At 33.1% G+C, this 20035-nt stretch overlaps 1 protein-coding gene across 5 annotated transcripts in view; it reads left to right on the forward strand.

Annotated features, from left to right (window-relative positions):
• The window catches only part of Klhl4 (kelch like family member 4), a 215046-nt gene that overhangs the window by 140296 nt on the left and 54715 nt on the right, over nt 1-20035 (forward strand). For 2 of the 5 annotated variants that reach the window (XM_052171477.1, XM_052171476.1), the window contains exon 1: nt 7726-8340. The exons of 1 other annotated variant lie outside the window; for it this stretch is intronic. In XM_052171477.1, coding sequence (XP_052027437.1) covers nt 7919-8340 — 422 coding nt within the window. In that variant the 5' untranslated portion in view covers nt 7726-7918. Of the gene's footprint in view, nt 1-7725; nt 8341-20035 lie in introns of those variants that run through there. 2 more of the 5 variants (XM_052171478.1, XM_052171479.1) reach the window with 1 other exon arrangement.

Genomic DNA, 20035 nt, shown 5'->3' on the forward strand with positions numbered 1-20035 from the left:
TTAAATCTTCAAAATAAACACTTCCAAAATAAACTTCTGTATATTTATCTTCACTTCACAGATATATATGTGAATGTATCATGGTTCTATATTTGGGGGTAAAACACCTACCTGGCCACTGAGTACCACAATTATTTTGCTAATATATCACTGTAACTCAGAATGATTTCCTGTTGGACTACTTCATATTTTAGTCAATTGTTGATATTTTGATGCTATGAAATAATGTTCAATGTTTTCTTGCATTTTTGTTAATATTTCTAATAGCTTTTCAAGTTTGAGTCCTAAGGTTTTCTGTGTACATTCCTCTCTTTACATTGAATCTTTCAGGGATACCACTATAGATAATGATAATTAATCAAAACAGAGTGTTTTGGATACATCTACAAAACAATCTAAGGCTCAGGGAACACTGTGAAAGAGAGGACAGAAAGAGTCAAAGGATCAGGAACTTTGCTGTGAGGTTGTATCTCCTAAAAGTATCAGAAGCCATACCCATAACCTTACCAACATGACTGCCCAATCATGAGCTGAACAAAGATGGTACCAAGAGATGTTCCAAAGACCTGAACCCCACACAAATAATAGGCAACTTGAGGAAAGCTCTGTGTAAGGGAAGAAGAATTCTCCAGAGCTGAAGACACCAATTGATTGTCCATTACCAACTGATCAGCCTTGAAACCATATATCCTATAACACCTTACATATAATAATAATTATATTATTATTATATTTAAATATGATGCATATATGTAATATATGAATGCAATAATAATTAATGAAAAGGAGGCTATGACTTGGCAGGAGCATTGTGAGTGGTATGTTGGAGGATTTGGAGGGAGAAAAGAGAAGGGAGACTGTTATAATTATATTATAATCTCAAAAAGTACATTTACAAATTGAATATTTATTAGACATATTTTATTTAATTATAAATAGTACAAATTCCTAAAATACACATAATGTATAGATATCATATATATGATTAATAATGTATTAATAGATACATATTGTATATGTAACATATACATATATTTGCACACATAGATTCACCACATACATACATAGAAAAAGAGAAAAACAGGCAAACAGAGAGATATAGTCAGAATTAGAGAGAAAGACTTTTTGGAATAATGTAATTACATTGAGCAAATTTAATTAAATGATCTGGTGAAATATATTTTTAATATAAAACTGTAAACATTGATAAATATTTTGAAAAACAGGCATTGTCCCATTTCTGCTCTTCATGATTTTTTTCCTATGGTAGCATTAATGGCAGCACACGTTTAAAGATTTTTATTGTTATATTGTTTTGATCATGCTAAACTGGGAGCTATACACATGTAGTCACAAGAGAAAAATGGTAATATTAAGTTAGCTCTTTGAAGGGTGTTTTATTTACCTTTCAATAAAAGAACTGCAGTTTCTTTTAAATATAACACTTACCACAGTTTTAACAATCCCAGTGAGTCTGCCTATTCCATTATGTATTAATTTATTTAGGACTGAGAATTAATGACTTTAATATGTTTTGTCGTGTCAGTTGTTAGACAAAAAGATGCATCCAGATACATTATAATAGTTATAAAAATGGCATTTTCTATATTGCTTATATCTAGATATTTATCAACACTTTATCACTTAACTCACCCTTCTTCAACACATTTTATACACTAGAAAAAATTGCACAATTCTTTGCTTTATTTTATAAAGAAATTCAGAGGCATGAGATAATATTTTAAATCATTTTTCTTAAATATGGAATTGACAAGGAAGCTAAGAATAGTATCACTTCAATTATTTCCCTTTAGGTAAAATGATTATTTCATTGTATGTCATTATTTATTATTTTTTCCAGAGATATTGCTATATGTGATTGTACTCAAAATCCTAGGAAGTTATTTTTAAATGTAATTTTACTCAGAAAATCTCAAATATACACTGTATGTCTTTGATGGAGCTCATCATTTCTGCATGACCAAGTGAGCACTAATCATGTTTCAAAGAAATAAAATTGTGAATTTAGCTCTTGGGTTGTTATTAGCATCAATATAAGTATGTTCACTCAGCCTTGATATTCATTGGGATTTCCAATTACCTGGAATGCTTACAGTAAAAACTGATATTTGTATGCATTTTCATGTATTTTCACATTTCATATCTCCAAGACCACTGGAAATGCTAGTTATGTAATGCTCATGGGAATTTCTTTCAATTTGATAGGTAATTAGTATAAAGAATGACTCATGGAATATGCATACATGTTACTCTTTACCTAAAATGACATGATTTATAAGCAGTATAAAATAGAAATTTTGTAACCATGAGCTCAATGCTCTTTCCTACAAAACAATATAGTTTTAAATAATGTCAGAATTGTAGCATATGAACTATATCACATAATAAGTCAGCTGTGTTCTACTGTGTCTAATTTGGATGATGGCATGAATCTACTCTTTCCTACATCTTATTTTCATTCAATATCAATTATTGAGCATCCCCGTTTTCACTAAATGGGAGAATATGAAATTGTATGGGTTAAACATGAGTTGAGTGGGTGGTAGTGATGTAGATATGATTTGAGAGGAGTTGATTGAGGGTAAAACAAAGTCAAAATATAGTGTATGAAAATTTTAACTTAAAAACAGCATTTTCTAACCTCTGAATCTCAATAACTAATTTTTCTATTTCTATTTCTTCCCCATTCTGACAGCCATTTTTCTACATAGTGGTACATGAATTTACTTATTTTAATTATTACATACATATTAAGTTATAAGAGGGGATTTGTTTTCATTTATTTATTCAGTCATTCATTCACTTTATATCCCAATCTTATCTCTCCCTTTCCTCCCTGCCCCCCCCCCCCTTACACAGCTCCTTCCACGATTCCACCCTTGACTTATCCTTTAAGAAGGAGGAGACTGCTACTGGGCACCTTGTAGCAACACGTTACTGTAGGACAGACAGATCTTCTCCCTCTGAGGTGAGACAAGGCAGCTTGGTTCAGGGAACAGGATCTACAGGCATGTAACAGAGTTAGGGACAATAGCTGTTCCAGGTGTTGGAGGACACACATGTAGATCAAGCTGCACATCTGAAGTATGGCGGTGGTGGCACATGCCTGTAATCCCAGCACACTGGGAGGAAGAGGCAGGCAGATTTCTGAGTTCGAGGCCAGCCTGGTCTACAGAGTGAGTTTCAAGACAGCCAGGGCTATACAGAAAAACCCTGTCTCAAAAAACAAACAAACAAACAAAAAAAAATCCCAAAAAAACCCCACCACCACCACCACCAAAAATCCCCAAAGCTGCACATCTGATACATATGTCTGTATGTGTGTGGGAGGCAGTAAATCCAGCTTATGCTTGCTCTTCTATTGGTGGTTCAGTCTCTAGGAGCTTCTTCCAAGGGTCTAGGTGAGTTGACTCTAGGTGAGTTAGTCTTCCTGTGGAATCCCTACCCTCTTTGGATCCCTCTAACCTTCACATAACTCTTCCACAAGACTAGGCCTACATTATAAAATGTCCAAATCAGGCTAAATAGCCTAATTTGACCTCAAATCCTTATAATTTCCTTATGGTAAGAACATTAAAATTGTTCCTCAAATATTTTGTAGTACTCAATAAGTCATTACTAATTACAGTCTTCATGCTGTGCAAACGAGCAATAGAATTTACTTCTAATATCTGACAGAAACTCTGTACTCTTGACTAGTGTTTCCCCTTTATCAATTAAAACTCTATCCCAGGCCTGATAATCATCCATTTTCTACTTGTGTGAATTCAGTTCCCTTTTGATTCCATATATTGATGAGCTAATATTGTTTTTCTCTGTACCTTGTTTTCCCCTCTTAACATTACGTTCTCTAGATTAGTCATGTTGTCATAAGTGACTTAATTTGTTTCTTCAAAATCCAAAGAGCATTCCATTGGGTAGTAACATAAAATTTTTAATGCAGATGAACATTTAAACTGTTTCTATATTTTTATTACTGTGAGTAATGTTTCAATGAATGTAGTAGTACATTTGTTCAATATACCAATTCTATTTTGCATATACTCAATAGTAAGAGTGTTTGTTTATAAGATATTTTTATTTTTATTATTTTCAGAAGCTTCCATTCTGTTATCTATAATGACTGAACTGATTTTCACTCTACCAATATATATATAAAATTTCCTTTCCTGACAATTCTCCTTGACATTTATTTTATTTATTTAATATATTTAAGTTAAAATACAATTATATTATTTCACCCATTTCCCTTCATCCCTTAACCATGTCCCCTCTTTCCAGTATTTTACATGCCTCACATCTCCTTCTCAAATTTATAACCTTTTTTTCCTGTGATTATTACTACTTTGTATTAGATAAACATTAAGGGCGAATATCTCTGGGCTAGACTAATTTCTTACTCTCAGCAGTCATTAGTGGCCTGTAGTTTTTTTTTTTTTTTCTTTCCTAGAGGGTAGGACTCCATGAGATTTTACTTATCTGCATTAGTATGTGTATTGATTTGATATTGACACTGTTCATGTCTAGATTAAAGCACCTTTCTAGAAGACAGTCTCACAACTGACTTCCTAGTCCTCTAACACTTAAAATCTTTGTGTCCCCTCCTCTTCATTTTTTCCTGAGTCTTGGGTATAAAACCTTTTTAAAACTGGTGTAATATAATGTATATAATTAGTAATTAGTTGTTTTAAATAAATGACCACATAATTAATTTTCTGCAGTTGTATACTTTATTTGCTATAGAATATCTCAGAAATTGTATAACTCTGTAATATGTACCTGGAAACGATGTGATGTTATCTTGGAATTTAGTTTAACTAAATTATTGTGAATTTTTATTTAGAGTAGCAAGAAACCTTTGGCAACTTACTTCTAGGTAGGAAGAATCTTATGCTTAATGCTGTCATAGTAGTAGGAGCACATGCAAGAAAGGAGAAAAATCACATAATGAGGCAGGAAGTCAGAGAATGAGTCAAGAATTAGTTCTGACCTTTTGAGTTTTTCTGCCTGGTAAACTGTTGGATCCTATGATAACTATGTTAATTGTTTCTAATAATAGGTTTTCTAAGTACTTCGTTCCCATAGTTCCCATAGCTTCAAGGTCCCACTATCATTCGCCATGGCTACATTAGTAGAAGAAGCTTACGACATATGATCTCTGGTGGGAAAGCCTACATTCAAACCTTATCATTGTTATGGATCTAAGTTGATTGGATTTAGTACTTTTTATTCTCGTCATGTGTCATGTGCAGCACATCCCTTATAGTTCTTCATTAACTATAAAAAATTAGCTTTATCTTTGTGTACCAATATACAAATATGATCTAAAGGATATGCCCTAAATCCTAGGTATTTACTTAGAATCCTATGTAAATAAATCATAAGAAAGGATTCCAGATTTAATTGTCAGTGCATATTGACCTTATCAAAAGATCTATTTTGAGGTTTTATTTAGTTGTTTAAAGTTTGAATGATAACTACTGACCATAAAACTGTCAGACAGGTGATTATAGGTGTGAACATAAGAACAAAATAATCTATAAGAAAATAGATTCGAAATTTGGATGTGAGAACAAATTTTCCATTACTCAAAAATAAGCTCTATATCTTATCAGTATGTATTTAATGACTTTTGAATGTAGAACAAACCTTCTGAATTGCCCAGGGTTCTCTAGAGAATATAACTAAATAGGGTATTTAGTAGTAGAGAGGAGAGAGTGATTATAAAAGCAAGGGAATAAAGTATAAGATTACAGAGGGTAAAGTGCTCAGACATGCAGCAAGGAAGCTGGGAATGCACAAGATATGATGGTGTACTTCATGTCTGAATGATTTAAAGCTTGAGTCCAGGAAGATCCACCATTAGTTGAAATCTATAGAAGGATTCATGCATTCAACGGATTGACTATATCACATTGAATTATGCCAATCTATTTTACTCACTGTTAAAGTAAATATTAAACTTTCGCTGACACTCCCACAGAAACAGCCAAAGGAAAGTCTAGTCATATATTTGGGCACTTTATAGCTCAGTCAACTTAGTGTTTAAAATAACACCCATGTCTTACAAAAGCAAGATGGAAAAAGGAAGATGCAATTTGCATTATACATAACTGGAGATAATCCCCAAACTTAGACAAGTGAATTTTCTTCTCTAAATTCTTTGTTAAAGAATTTAAAGAAGTAAAGCCATTTTACATTGGTGTTTGTAGATACTTAAGAGATCTAGGCGCTTCTTCGTATTATATGTGAATAAACCGAGATACAAAGAAGTGTATTTTCCAAGGTCACATAACGTAACTACAAAACGAAAGGTTACAAATTTAACATTGATTTCAAGGATGTGCTAAGATAAATTCCCCTTTATTAATATAAGGGTAAGACACAAGATTTGGGCACACTTGAGAAATAAATTATGTAATAACATTGGCATTTTACTATTGGTGTATGTTAGTTTGTGTTAGAAATATTTGCACCTAGTGGTGGCACACACCTGTTATCCCAGCACTTGGGAAGCAGAGGCAGGCGGATTTCTGAGTTCAAGGCCAGCCTGGTCTACAGAGTGAGTTACAGGACAGCCAGAGCTATACAGAGAAACCCTTTCTCAACAACAACAACAACAACAACAACAACAACAGCAAAAAGAAATATTTGCCTTGGCATGAAATAGTCATTCTGAACCAGATAAAGAATTTTGGATACTACTAGCAATGTGGTGCCTTTGAGTTAATTTAAAACATGTCCTCCTATATCCTTTTATAATGACTCCTGAACAAAGAAATACTCCTGTGAAAGTACAAGGTATGATAAAGAGGTGTTTATATAGGCTAGAGGCCAGAATGATCAAAATGATGTGTTCATTTTCAAGCTATCATCAATGATAGAAGACATCTCTTTCAATATAACTTAGAAAAGCACTGTTTATCTTTCCATGTTAGCTTAAGTTAGTTACTATCCAGACAGCACCTAGTGGGATGAGTGTGTGTGTGTGTGTGGGTGGGGTGTATGTATGCATGCATGCATGCACATGCACGTGTGGTATGTGTGTGTGTGTTTCTGTGTGTGTGTGTGTGCGCGCGCGCGCACGCATACAAGTGCGCATGCACAGTTACGCGTGTGTAAGCATGTGTGTGGAGGGAGTATGAGGGTATAGTCATGTCTAAGCGGCATGATTTTATGATTTTTATAGCTTCTATTTTCAAGTAGAATGTTTACATAGAGGCATTTACATTTTCAGAAGAGCTTTGCATATAATAACTGCAGATCTCCATAAGGGGACTGAGGATGCTTTTCCTTAATGAGCTACATTCAAATTTTCCATAAGAAGAATCTCAAAATAGATCATAACGAATTCACTATGACAAATTCTCCTGGGACAAATTGGCACAGTTTTAGAAGTGGGCTATAGAGGAGTGAGTATGAGAGTGGGCAGAGTGGGGGGAAGGGGATGTAGAAGTGACTTTAAACAGCTTGCTTTTACTCAAATGCCTGGGTTTAAGTGACAGCTATGCATTTTGGTATCAAAGAAGCAGGGTTAGATATTTAAGAGTTCAGGCGCAAGGGCTGTGAGTTTGCAAATCTAGCAGCTGGAGTGTGTTTGTGGTAGCTGCTTTCCTGTGCTAAGCTGATTTACTTGTTTAAGATCTGACCTCATCATCCTGTCAGTATGGGTTCCCACCTACACTGTTAGCAGCAGCTTTCTGGCTTCAGCTAAGCTGGAAGTATTTCACTGTGTATCACAGGCAGAGGGGGAGGGGAGAGAAAGCAAGAAAAACTGCTCGCTCTCTCAGCACTTGTGCTTTTGTTAGTTCTACACAAGAGGCAGAGAGAAACAAGAGATAACAAAGGCTCCATTTCCTTTCTGTTAGAGAAGGCTTTTGTCTTTTCTCGGGCAACAATGTCAGTGTCCGGCAAGAAAGAGTTTGATGTGAAACAGATCCTGAGGCTGCGCTGGAGATGGTTTAGTCATCCTTCTCAAGGATCGCCTAACACTGGAAGCTGCCTTCAGCAGGAAGGATATGAGCATAGAGGGACCCCGGTGCAGGGCAGGTTGAAGAACCACTCACGGGACAGAAACGGACTGAAGAAAAGCAATAGTCCTGTCCACCACGATATACTGACGCCAGTGCCAGGACCAGCGCCTACCCATCAAAGAGTCCTTCAGAACTGGCACCAACAAAACGTGATAGTACATCTTCAAGCAAATGAAGACACTCCTAAAGCCGTTCCAGAAGGAAATTTGCTCAAAGAGGCTTGTGAGAGGCGCTCACGAGATTTGGAGATGATGGGTGATGACAATATAGAAGATACTAGAGCACGGTAGGAGTTTTTGGTTATGTAAGTGAAAGCTTTAGCCTAGATTAACTTAGTCTATAAAACTCTCATTTCATGCTAAATAGGAAGTGTTAGAATAATCTGAGTTTGTATGCAGCCAATCAGGGTCTTGAAGAAACCCTCGCTTCTAAGTCTAAGAAAGAACATTGTAATCACAATATGTTTTGATAATTAATGGGAAGCTATTTTTCCCAGTAGATTTACTTTTTATTATGTTCCTTAGCCATTCAGAGTTCTTTGAATTTTAAGAGGCAGTTTCTTTTTTAATTACTAACCTCTGTAGAGACTTCAACAGCTTAGATGCTCCAACAGTGGTGGTTGTTTTGACAAGCACATTAAATCAGAACTCTTTTTTATTTTGTGGACAGGATTAACTTTGACAAAAATAAATACAAGTTCTGAGTGTTGAACATATCCTTGCTTATGCTTAGGACATAGCAATAGTTTTGAAATTCTTTGTTTCGTTTTTTGTTTTTAGTGAGAATATATAAAATTCCTTGTCATTTGACAATCATTTCAAGTGGTATTACTTTCACAGCTAGTTTGTAAACAAAAGTGTTCATTGGGCAAGTAATAATTTGCACACCTCAGTGAGTATTAAAATAGGAAATGCCAAGCAATTTAAGGCAACAAAATTAAGCTAAGAAAGGAAAATATATACTTTGGGTAGAGACATGACTTTATTCTAAAACGTATTCATCAGTAAGTTTTGAGTGGAAAAAATATTTTTTCTGTTCTCTAGTATTTTCAAATACAGGAAAACCTAGTGCATTCTTTAGTTTTTTAGTTGCCAGTAGAAATTTTATATCATTAATTTGGTTAAGCCATAATGGATTTTTGAATTGAAATTAACATTTAAAAGTGCTATATAAAAAAGAACCTGTTTTGATGTATAGAAAATCATATAATAACCTATCATGAAACTATACTAACTTTGGAAGTCTAGATGCTTCACAATGTGTTACTGTTAAGGATTGGGATATTTTTCTCATAGTGTAAATTTGGTTTGTATATTTAGGAAATGCTATTTGTTTCCATGAGTTTTCTAATATAAAAAGAAAAGGTACTATATTAACATTAGGATAGAGACAAATCACATATGCGAAATAGCAGCTTTAGAGGAACTTGGTCTTTTTGAAATGTAAATATGTAAAGAATTTCTGAAATTACTTTTAGTACAATATTACATCAACTGTAATATAGAACTTTAAAGATTTCATGTTTCTTTGTGAATGTGTGTTTTTTTTCTTTACCTAGAGAAAACCATACAACTATTAAGATTGAAAACTCAATTTAGTGCAACTAAAAGACATTCAGAATAATATAAAGTCAGAGTTTTCATTTAAAAGAATTTTCCTGAGAATTCTCCTCATACTACTTTTTAATGGACAATTTGAAGGCTAATGTAAATATTTAACTCAGCTATACACAGACTTTAAAAACCCACTCTCATTTCCTAAAAAAATCCTTTGAGTATCTGGGACTAAAACTAAATAGAACAGAAAAGAGTGAAATAAGTTAAATGCTAGAAGAAAATTATAGCAAATATTCAGCCTAAAGTATCACCAGATGACTTTACTTATGATTTTGTAATTCCTTATATTCCTAAGAAATTTTCTGATAATTAACATTTCATAGGGAAGTTAGCATTTTCTTAAACACAGGAAATATTTATGTGTGCCAAGACTATGAATTCAGAAGGGGAGGTCTAAATTGAAGGGCTTATTAAATTAAATATCATGTCTTATTATCCTCTTATTAACTATTATAAATTTCCATGTTTTGTTCCAAGTGAGTTTAATGAATAGATTAGGAATTTCTTGCTACTTTAATTTTCTCTTCTTCAGCAAGATTGAAGGAAAAGATTGTGTTAAATTGACACCAGTGTGCCACATCCTTGATACAATTCTTTTGACTAAAATAAAAGAAAATCAGCAATCCATATGGAGAAATCATGATAGTAGTGTGGGTGACCTCTGATAACTCAGCAAAGAAGGCAAAGACATTGCACTTTCTGTATATATTATAAAGGTTGAATCCATAATGGACTCATGTATTCAGCATAAAAAATAAGTCAAATAGATTTTCCGAAGATATTAAAGTTGCTGTGAAAAAAATTTATTAATATTTTGTGTAATAATTCAAATTTCAAATATAAATGTTCAAGTTTCATTCACAAGTATGTAGTATACTTAGGAACAGGTGTCACGTGTCTGAGCACTATGAAAATGCATATATGAATATTCCTACCATCAGAGTTCTAAATTCTTCTGTCACTTAATTTTCATGATAGTCATCTGTCACTGCATCTTTGCTTTTGTGTAACTACCTTGTTTAAGAAAAGATTTTTTCTTCTTTGTTTCAACCATAAACTTCCAATAATAAATATCTTAATATTTTTATGATAATACTAATATTTAACTATATAATAGGTATGATAAATAATGTAAAATATTTGCCTATAGCCATAGCTGATGACTCCTAAATAAACAATTGTATTAGTATTTAGATGGAAATCATGGTGACAAAAAGAATTTCCACTATAATAAACATCAGTTCTTAAATGAAATGAACATGACGTGTTTGCAGTACCTGCATATACATTAAGCTGCCAGTTAAAGAGCTGTCTAATGGCATCATAAGGAATGGGGACCATGCTGCTGTTCTGTCTATTGAACTTGTAAGGTGTGGAATAACTGAGAGCTACACAGATACATTAATTTGCAATCCTTTCTAGTTTGGGAGTGTGAGGTGATGTTCAACATTCTGTTTCACTGATCACTATGTGTTAAATAAAATTTGCTTTGAAAACTGTGGCTGTCACTGTAAATGTCAATATAGAACAGGAAAGCAGAACCATATTAATGACAACATTTGTCAATAAGTAAATCCACAGATATTGAATATTCAGTGTGTTCAGGAACTCGGCTAGGTGCTAGGAATAGAATGAAATCTAAAGGAAAAATGTATTTTAAGAACATATGTATTGTGAATTCATATATAAAATTTAAGTGGTTATAAGTGGTATTAAAGAAAATTAAAAGGAGGTATCCTTCATACAGTGATAGGGTGTCCAAAGCAATTACAGTTGAGCAGATATTCAAGTCCAATGAAAGAATTCAAGCTTCTGAGTCACAAATGTGAGGCAAGTGCCAGGTCACTGCCCCTGTTTCACAGAAGAGTCCTTAACAGCTGTACAGCATTTTTCTGTGCAGATCAGTGCTACATGTTCAGTGCTACATAATCACATTGAATGAAGTTCAAAGATCCTCAGATTAAATGAAAAACTAAAAATTGCATTGTCCTGTTTATAGTGGTGATTTTATGATCACATCTATGTCCCCAGGACACAGAGGTGACGTCCCAGATATCCTGTAACCATGGTGGGATTGTGCTAGCGAGGCAACTCGATACTCAGCTCCCACAGCCTGTGCCTCATGGACAGAAATCTAAACTGTTTTAGTGTGTAGTTGATTTTTTTTAACAAAAATATTTATGTAAAGACAAATTCACTGTGGACTTTCATTTTCTCCCCAAACTCTTCTGCAATATAGAATATACATGGAAATACATAAGCATAAGGAGAAGCATAAACTAAAAAATATGAAATTTATTCTAATATTCTTTCTGATAGAATAAGTACCAGCTGTGTAGTATTTGTAGGCAGACTCCAATGAAGCAAACCTGCAACTTTAATCACCCTGTGACTGAAGTGTACTAAGTATCTTAAAATACAAGTGCATCTTCTAGTAAAGTGCTCAGCAAAAACAGTGAGAGAAGAGAGGTTTTGAAATAAAATACAAATAAATCATAGTAATGTAAAAATAGGACTTAAAAATGTCATTGCTTATATCTTGGCATAAAGCCTGTTTTAATAAACTAGTTTTAGATGTAGAAGCTATTGTTACATCAAAATGTGTAAAATATGTCTTTTAATATCTCATGAGTCTAAAACTCCTTTAAAATAAATGCAAACTTCTGGGTATGATGGTCTGTGTTCGTATACAAAGTGCAAACATGTTTACTATATCTGTGGTAATATGCATGGTGTATGTTTTAAAAACACACAAAAATGCTTGGATATTTTGATTTAAAAATCCAAATGCTAAAATGTATCTGGCACAGCCACAAATGCCTCACTGTTTTGTTTCCCAACCTTTCCTTACATAAACTTATTCTAAGAATATCTAAGGATTAATAACATATAACATATGATAATTTATGGTTAAAAAATCATAGATTTAGACAATGATGTTTCAATTAGCAATGACAACTCAAAGTTATCAGGATCCTAAAAATTCAGTAACTTTGCTGTAAACAAAAGAGTTTGAAAACATGTTTTAACAATACTCAAAAGTTGTCAGCTAGTCCATTGTGAAGTGTAGTTGTTTATAGCAATGGGAATGGTTAGCTATTGGTATTGAGCTGGCATACCCAAAAGGCATGATATTTCAACATTTACTATATTCTATGTATACACACACACACACACACACAGAAGGAGAGAGAGGAAGGGGTGGGGAAAGCTATTCATTTTTGTTTGGTTCTCATGCTTTTAATGGAAAGATTTTATTATAGAGTTCTTATTCACACTGTCAACTAATATTTCTCTGTGAAATGATGGTCTGGATATATATTGGTACCTTCTTTCTAGCAATGCAAAAAAAATAATGTGGTTTTCTAGGGAATAAGTCCTGAATTAGTAACTTTACACTGCATTATTAGATAGAAACTGATTTCAAAGGGAAGAATTAGGAATAAACTACAATGTTACCTTTGCAGAAGAATGGAGATTAAATTTTGTTACTTAAAGCAAACTGTATAGTAGCATATGGATTCTTAAAGTGTTTCAGTGAATATAAACAATTTTAACACATAATTTAAATGTACTGTAGTAATTCAAAACATTTTAGAAATGTAATCCTTTGCTTGATTTTAAAGTCTTTGTACCTCTAGTCTCTTTTCGGATAATTAAATAATGTGGTCCCCAAGTTAAATAGATTTTTCTAAGTCAACATTAGTAGATCACACAATTATGAAAAGTGAGTATTTGCTGTTTCTTAATTTGTATTCTTTCACAACAATTAGAATGTTCTCAATTCAATTCGCCATCTCTAATATGTCCTATTTTATATCAATAAGATAATATTCTAAAGACAATCATGGTGAAATTAAGTTCTAAAAACAACATGGAATATGCTTCTCCAGATGAAATTACTCCTGATTATAATTGAATGTGTACTGATTGCAGGAGTATAAAACTTATAATATCACAGTTTCTCATTAGACAAAATCACATTTTAATCACTGAGTATATCATAGACAATAGAGACATAGTGAATATTTCTTAATAGTTTCAAATATACATATTGCCTATCAGTTTAAAATTCATTTGCATTGCTGTCTACTACTTTGATTTTTGGAAGAAATATTGATACACATATTCATTTTTATAAAATCTTTAACTTCCAATGATAAGTGGATATTTTAGCCACTGAATATTTATGGTTCTTGTATTCACTTTAGATAATTTCACTAAAGAGCGTATCAATTTTTTAAAACCTTCCTAAGGAAAATAAACTAGAAGTGAGAAAAATCTGAACCAAAATATTTTTAGTCATCTAACATTAATGTAACAAAGGGAATTGCTGACATTTTAAACAAGAAGCATTACCTATGTGTGTGTTCTGAAACCAGAATAAGCACAGATGTTTTCCAAATCAATAAATAGATATAATACTTCATATAGCATTATAATTTACATTGGAAGAGATAAATGCCAATGATCATGTTTATGAAACATCCAGAAATGAATCATCAATTCTCTAGTAATGCTCATTTTATTAGCCTGTTCTTATTGGTTATAATTACTGACCCATTGTTTATTTTCAAATGTTATTGTAATAAATGTGCCTCTCACCCTTTTCTGTACCTATTTCTATTGGTTCCTAAGTAGCCATACTTTAGTAGTACTTACAATTACATCTTAGAGGAGTAGTTAATGAAAATTAATTAAAAAATACAGATGTCACATAAGCCAACTGCCCATTTATCATATTGCAGTATTATAATTTTGAAAATTCTCTAATATCTATGAATATAGATTTGTGGTCCCTGAATACCAAAAATTAACACCAGGATTTGAAAACACTGAGAACTTGTGTTTTTGTTTTATTTTTTGCTGTTGGCTGTATGTTATTATTCTAAATTATATACTTGTTAATGAATAAGCTTACTTTATTCTTGTTAATAAAAAAGTAAAAGAAACTTTTTAAAGTAAAGTAAATAGTTCTCTAGCTCACTTAAGAAAAAAACATACTTTTTTCTTTTCTATTATTGGATATTTTATTTACATTTCAAGTGTTATCCTATTTCCTTATTTCCACTCAGGAAACTCCCTACCCCCTCCCTCATCCCACTGCTTCTATAAGGGTGTTCTGTGAATGAAGTAGATGCTAATAATATAAAAAATGAGATATACCATAAGAGAATAGATAGGGTCTGTTTCCTACTATAAAGTTTAACTATATTATTAAATTACAAGTCTCTTGGATAATAATTAGCTATCTTACATCCAAAATACTTCCTGTTTAACATTTATTAGGCCATTAGTATGTAATGTGAAGTTTTAATGAGAATAAGCAAATAATGCTCAAAGTAGCAAGTCTGGTATGTTAGAATTCATCTCTTTGAAAGGAATATATAACTTAGATGATAAAACCTTGTTATATAAAGCATTTTTATTTTTACATTTACATTGCATTAGCAAAAATAATTGTGTAGTCCAATAATTAGAAGTAGTGAAATTTGATTAAATATAAAGGGAATTTAATAGAAATAGCATTCACTTTATTTGGCAAAATACATAAAACTTCAAATCTGACTCTGTAGTAAAAGTAGCACAAAAAGCACAATGAATACAAAGCTAATATAATAAACTAAACAGGAATGTAAAGAATAAAGATCCCTTATTAATTGTTTAAGACTTTAAAGACTGCAACAAAGCAACCCAAGAAACAGAGAAGATACTCCAATCAGCCTCTCCCTGGAGAAATTTTGAAACTTACAGTGACAATTTCTTATATTGTCTCAATAGGAAAATGCTTAACAGATAGTCCACAGCATTACTTAAGCCTTGTGCTACTTCCGTATTTAAAGGGATTTATCAAGTCATACTACAGAACAACAAATATTTTAAAGATCATTCCCTTGAGTTTACAGTGCAGTCGGAATGGTAAGAAGACAAGGGTTGGGGGAGGAGAAAAAGAAAATACTCTTCCCACATAAAAGCCTTAAGAACAATTACAATAGCAGCAACTTGTTTTAGACCCTACTGTTTAGTTAGGACAGCAAAGATGGAAGTGAGTCTAGTAATTCAATATACAAACAGGGCAAGGCTCAATTCAAGAATAGAAACAAATTCAACAATGTGAAATTTTTTATTTGGTTTCCATTTCCTGGATCAAAAACAAAATTACCAATAATGTACTATTATCAGTAGGATTCCTCTCAACTCTCTGATGAGCTGTTTGGTAAATTTCTAGTATAATCCCATATATGCTGCAAATATTTATTCTGCCAATCATGTTCTGTCACAGCACTCAAAGATTTTTCTCTTTTTCCCCAGGTCCCACAACAAATTTTCATAGATATTGTATATATGAGGATAAGCAATACTAGTGCACTGGATTTTGATCATTTTACTTCCATTGAGCTTTCCATAATAATCACATTTAAAGGACTGTAGTGTTTCTGAGTTTGGTAAGGTTTTTACAAAGCTATACATATGTAGAAAGGAAAACCTAAGTATAACAGAGTATACTAAACCTAAGTATAGTAAAACCTAAGTATAACAGCTAATTCATACAGAATAAAATAGAACTTTAAACAAAATTTCTTAATTACAGGATGTTCACCACATTCCTTTCTCAATTTCATGTCTGATTTCTTCATTCTGAAAGTATTATGAGATTGCAGTTAACATTATAGTTATAATTAGAAAGTACCAAGATGAGGTTGCACAGAGAATTTTGTCGAGTTAAGTATTTGAAGTAACTGTGTCATTTTAAAATGTAACACTATCATATCAAAGATTCACTTTGATACTTCACAAAATTTTAGAGAACAGATATAGTTAAATCACCTTTATTGTTTGGCCAAAATAAATAAGAACTAGTCAATTTGTAAGTATGTATTTGTCCCTATAGGTTGTCTATCACAAAAAGAGGTTTAGCAGATTCTGTGAAGTTTAGCCAGGAAAGAAGGGCTAATTGTTTACTTGGCTTCTATCTGTTAGTAATACAAATAGAAAAGAAGTAAATGAATTGCTATTTGAGATGTTTTCTGGTATTTTGTTTGTTTTGGGTTGGTATGGCATGGTTTGATTTTGACATGGGGCTTTTTTTTTCCCATACAATATTTTATTATGTTTTCCCTTCCCCTTACTCCTCCCAGTTCCTCTCCATCTCCCCTACCACCCAGATCCACACCTTTTGTCTCCCATTAGATAGCAAACATGTGTCTGAGGTATAATAATAAAGTTCAATAAAATAAAACAAAAACAAACAAATCAAAAGAAGATGAAAACCAAGCAAGAACAATAGGGAAACAAAAAGCATATGAAATGAATATAGATGCAGCACACATAGTGATAGTCCTATGTTTTATCTTATTGCATTATTATTCCTTGAGCACATGCTGGTTATCTAATGGGAGACAGTAAGGCATGCATCTAGATGAGATGGAGATGGAGAAGTACTGGGAGTAAGGGAAGGGAAAAATATTTGCAAGTGGCTATCAATTGTAGATAGCTTCTGAATTAGGAGGGGATTCGTGTGTCCATTTCTTTCAGCCCTAGAACCCTGCCTGATGCAGAAGCATGCAGGTACTGGGCAACAGCCATAGACTTTACAAGTTTATATGTACATCAGCTTTGTTCTTGCTAGAAGGCCTTGATTCCTTGGCATCCTGTATTCCCTCTAGCTTTTACATCTTCTCTGCATTTTCTTTCATGGAGTTCTGATCCCTGAATGGAGAGACTTGATAGAGTATTCCCTTCTAGGACTGACTATTTCAAAGTATATCACTCTATGCATATTTTCTTGCTGTTGGTCTCTGTATTTGTTCTCATCTCCTACTGGAGGAAGATTCTCTGATGATGGCTGAACAGGGAACAAATATATGAATATAGAAGAATGTCATCCGGTATTATTTTATTGCTATCTTCCTTTAGCAGACCTACTAGTTTTTGGATTTTCCCTGATTTCTTGGCATTTCTAGTCTCATATTGCTGGCCACTCAAAAAATATTAAGTAGGCATTCTATTCCATGGGTTAGGCCTTAACACAAATCATATATTAGTTGGTTAATACCACATGCACAAGTGTATATTTCAGATAAAGGATTTTGTAGCTGACTGGAGAGATGGCTCAGCCATTAATGTACAGTCTCACAACTTTAATTTTTTTAATTTTGCTTTAAAGGAAGACTTCTATTCTGTGACAGTTTGCTAGAATGTTTTAGTAGAATATAAAGAAGTCCTCAATTCCACTACCATATGTTATGAGTGAGTTTCACTATCACCCACTCTGTATTCTATTGTATTCCTCCAGTTTAGCCTCAAGGGTTTACTGCAAGAAAACAAGCTAAGGAGATAGCATAGACAGACCTCATGGTTGCACCTAATGTTTCAAATTGCTTTTATTTCTGGACAGTGCTACAAAGTCCCTTTAACTTTTTGTCATGTTATAGTCACGAAGTTAAGCCATTTACAAACCAAATTAAGGTAACCACATGAGATGTTTACATTTAATTTTCATTTTCAGGAATAGCTGTGGTTATAATACATATCAATACCTTTTTGTACAATATATTTTAGTATTTTCTATCCCTTTCCCAAACTCCTCCCAGACGCCCCTACTCCTCTATGCTCCCAATTTCACATTCTGTCTTTCTCAAGCACTAAAAATAACTATAGACAAAGAGCTAGTAATAGAAAAACATGAAACCCAAACAAAATATTCCTAAATGAAAGTAGAGTCTATTTTTGTGTTGACTGACTATTCCTGGGCATATGGCCTACCCTAGAATGTGATTGATATAACCAGTTATACCTTATTATAAAACAAACAAACAAACAAACAAACAAACCACATTTCCCCCTTTCCAAAAGGAATCAATTACAAATAGCTTTTTGAGCAGTGGTGGGAATTTGTGTCTGTCTTCTTACTGCAAAGCTTTTCTGTGGCTTGAACACGTGCATGTCTTCTACTTGATTCCAACATCTCTGTGAGTTCACATGTATTAGTCCTGGTGTTTCTGGAAGACACTATTTCTTTTTCACACATAGAAATGTTCCATTTAACTGCTCTATGGAATATCCAGATGTAGATTTCTCTATTAACTCTTCTATTATCAGAAGAAGCATCTATGAATTTGAGTAGTACACTGATTTATGAGTATAACAATAGCTCATAAGGAGTTATTTTGTTACTGATAATTGTAATAATGTTCGTAGGATTTCAGCTAGAATCGTGACCTATGTAGTCTAAGGTTCTTCATCTTATTAACAGTCTTTTCCTTAGGTTTAATCCATAGAATGCCTTTTAAATCCAATCTAGCAGTGGTTGTTTATTCCCATAGCATTTAGGTAATTATTGCAACAGTACATTCTATAGTCTGGTTCTTGATGTAATTTCACAGGTTTTGTAGATAGGTTACTTTGATGATTACTTCTCTCCTCTGGTAGTGTAGAAAGTTTCCTACAGCACCATAATCTCTAGTCAGTAGGAGTAAAGCTTCCAGTTGGGCAAAGCTAAATATTTCAATATTGGATGGCACTGTCTTCAGTAGCAAGGACTTGCCACCCCGAGTTGTGGCAGGTAATCAATAGTATTGATAATAGCCTGTAATATTTGAGTAGTGTATGAAACCTCTTTGGTCAACTCAACAACATGCAACCCATTGCTGGCAACGAGAGTGCTACTTGGCAGCAAGAAATGTCTAGTTGAATGAAACATTGCCTCCCCTACTATTTGGACACTCCATTTAAATGTCTTTCATATATGTATATATTTTAGGAAACCTCTAAAGTAGTTACTTTCATGTGACTTTCAAAAGGTGCTAAAGTGTTTTTTTCCTGTATTTTACCTCTTACCCTGCCCTCCCATCCTACTCCCCATTTAATTGCTCCACTCTACTTTCCCGTAATCTCTTCATAGTCTTCATAGTAGGTATACTCTATTTCCCTTTTCTTGAAAGTGCTCCCTTTCCCTGCTGGACTGTTAATAGTTTTCTAATCTTATTATGATTAAATTATACATGTATAAAACTTAAAACATGGATAACTTGAACATTTGTTTCCTGGGTATATATTAACTTACTTGTGATGAGTGTATCTAGTTCACCCATTTTCTGCAAATTTTATAATTTTATTTTTCTTAACATATGTATAAAAATCCAGTGTACATAGGTGTACCACATTTTCACTATCTCTACACTAGTTGAAGGATATCAGGGCAGTTTATTATTTTTATTATAAATGGAACAGCAACAAACATACATGATCAAGAACATTTGTAATAAGATGTAGATTCCTCTGCTGGTGGGATTGCAAGCTGCTACAACCACTCTGGAAATCAGTCTGGCAGTTCCTCAGAAAACTGGGCATGATTCTACTGTA

The sequence above is a fragment of the Apodemus sylvaticus genome, chromosome X (genome assembly GCF_947179515.1).
Source record: "Apodemus sylvaticus chromosome X, mApoSyl1.1, whole genome shotgun sequence".
Taxonomy (NCBI): domain Eukaryota; kingdom Metazoa; phylum Chordata; class Mammalia; order Rodentia; family Muridae; genus Apodemus; species Apodemus sylvaticus.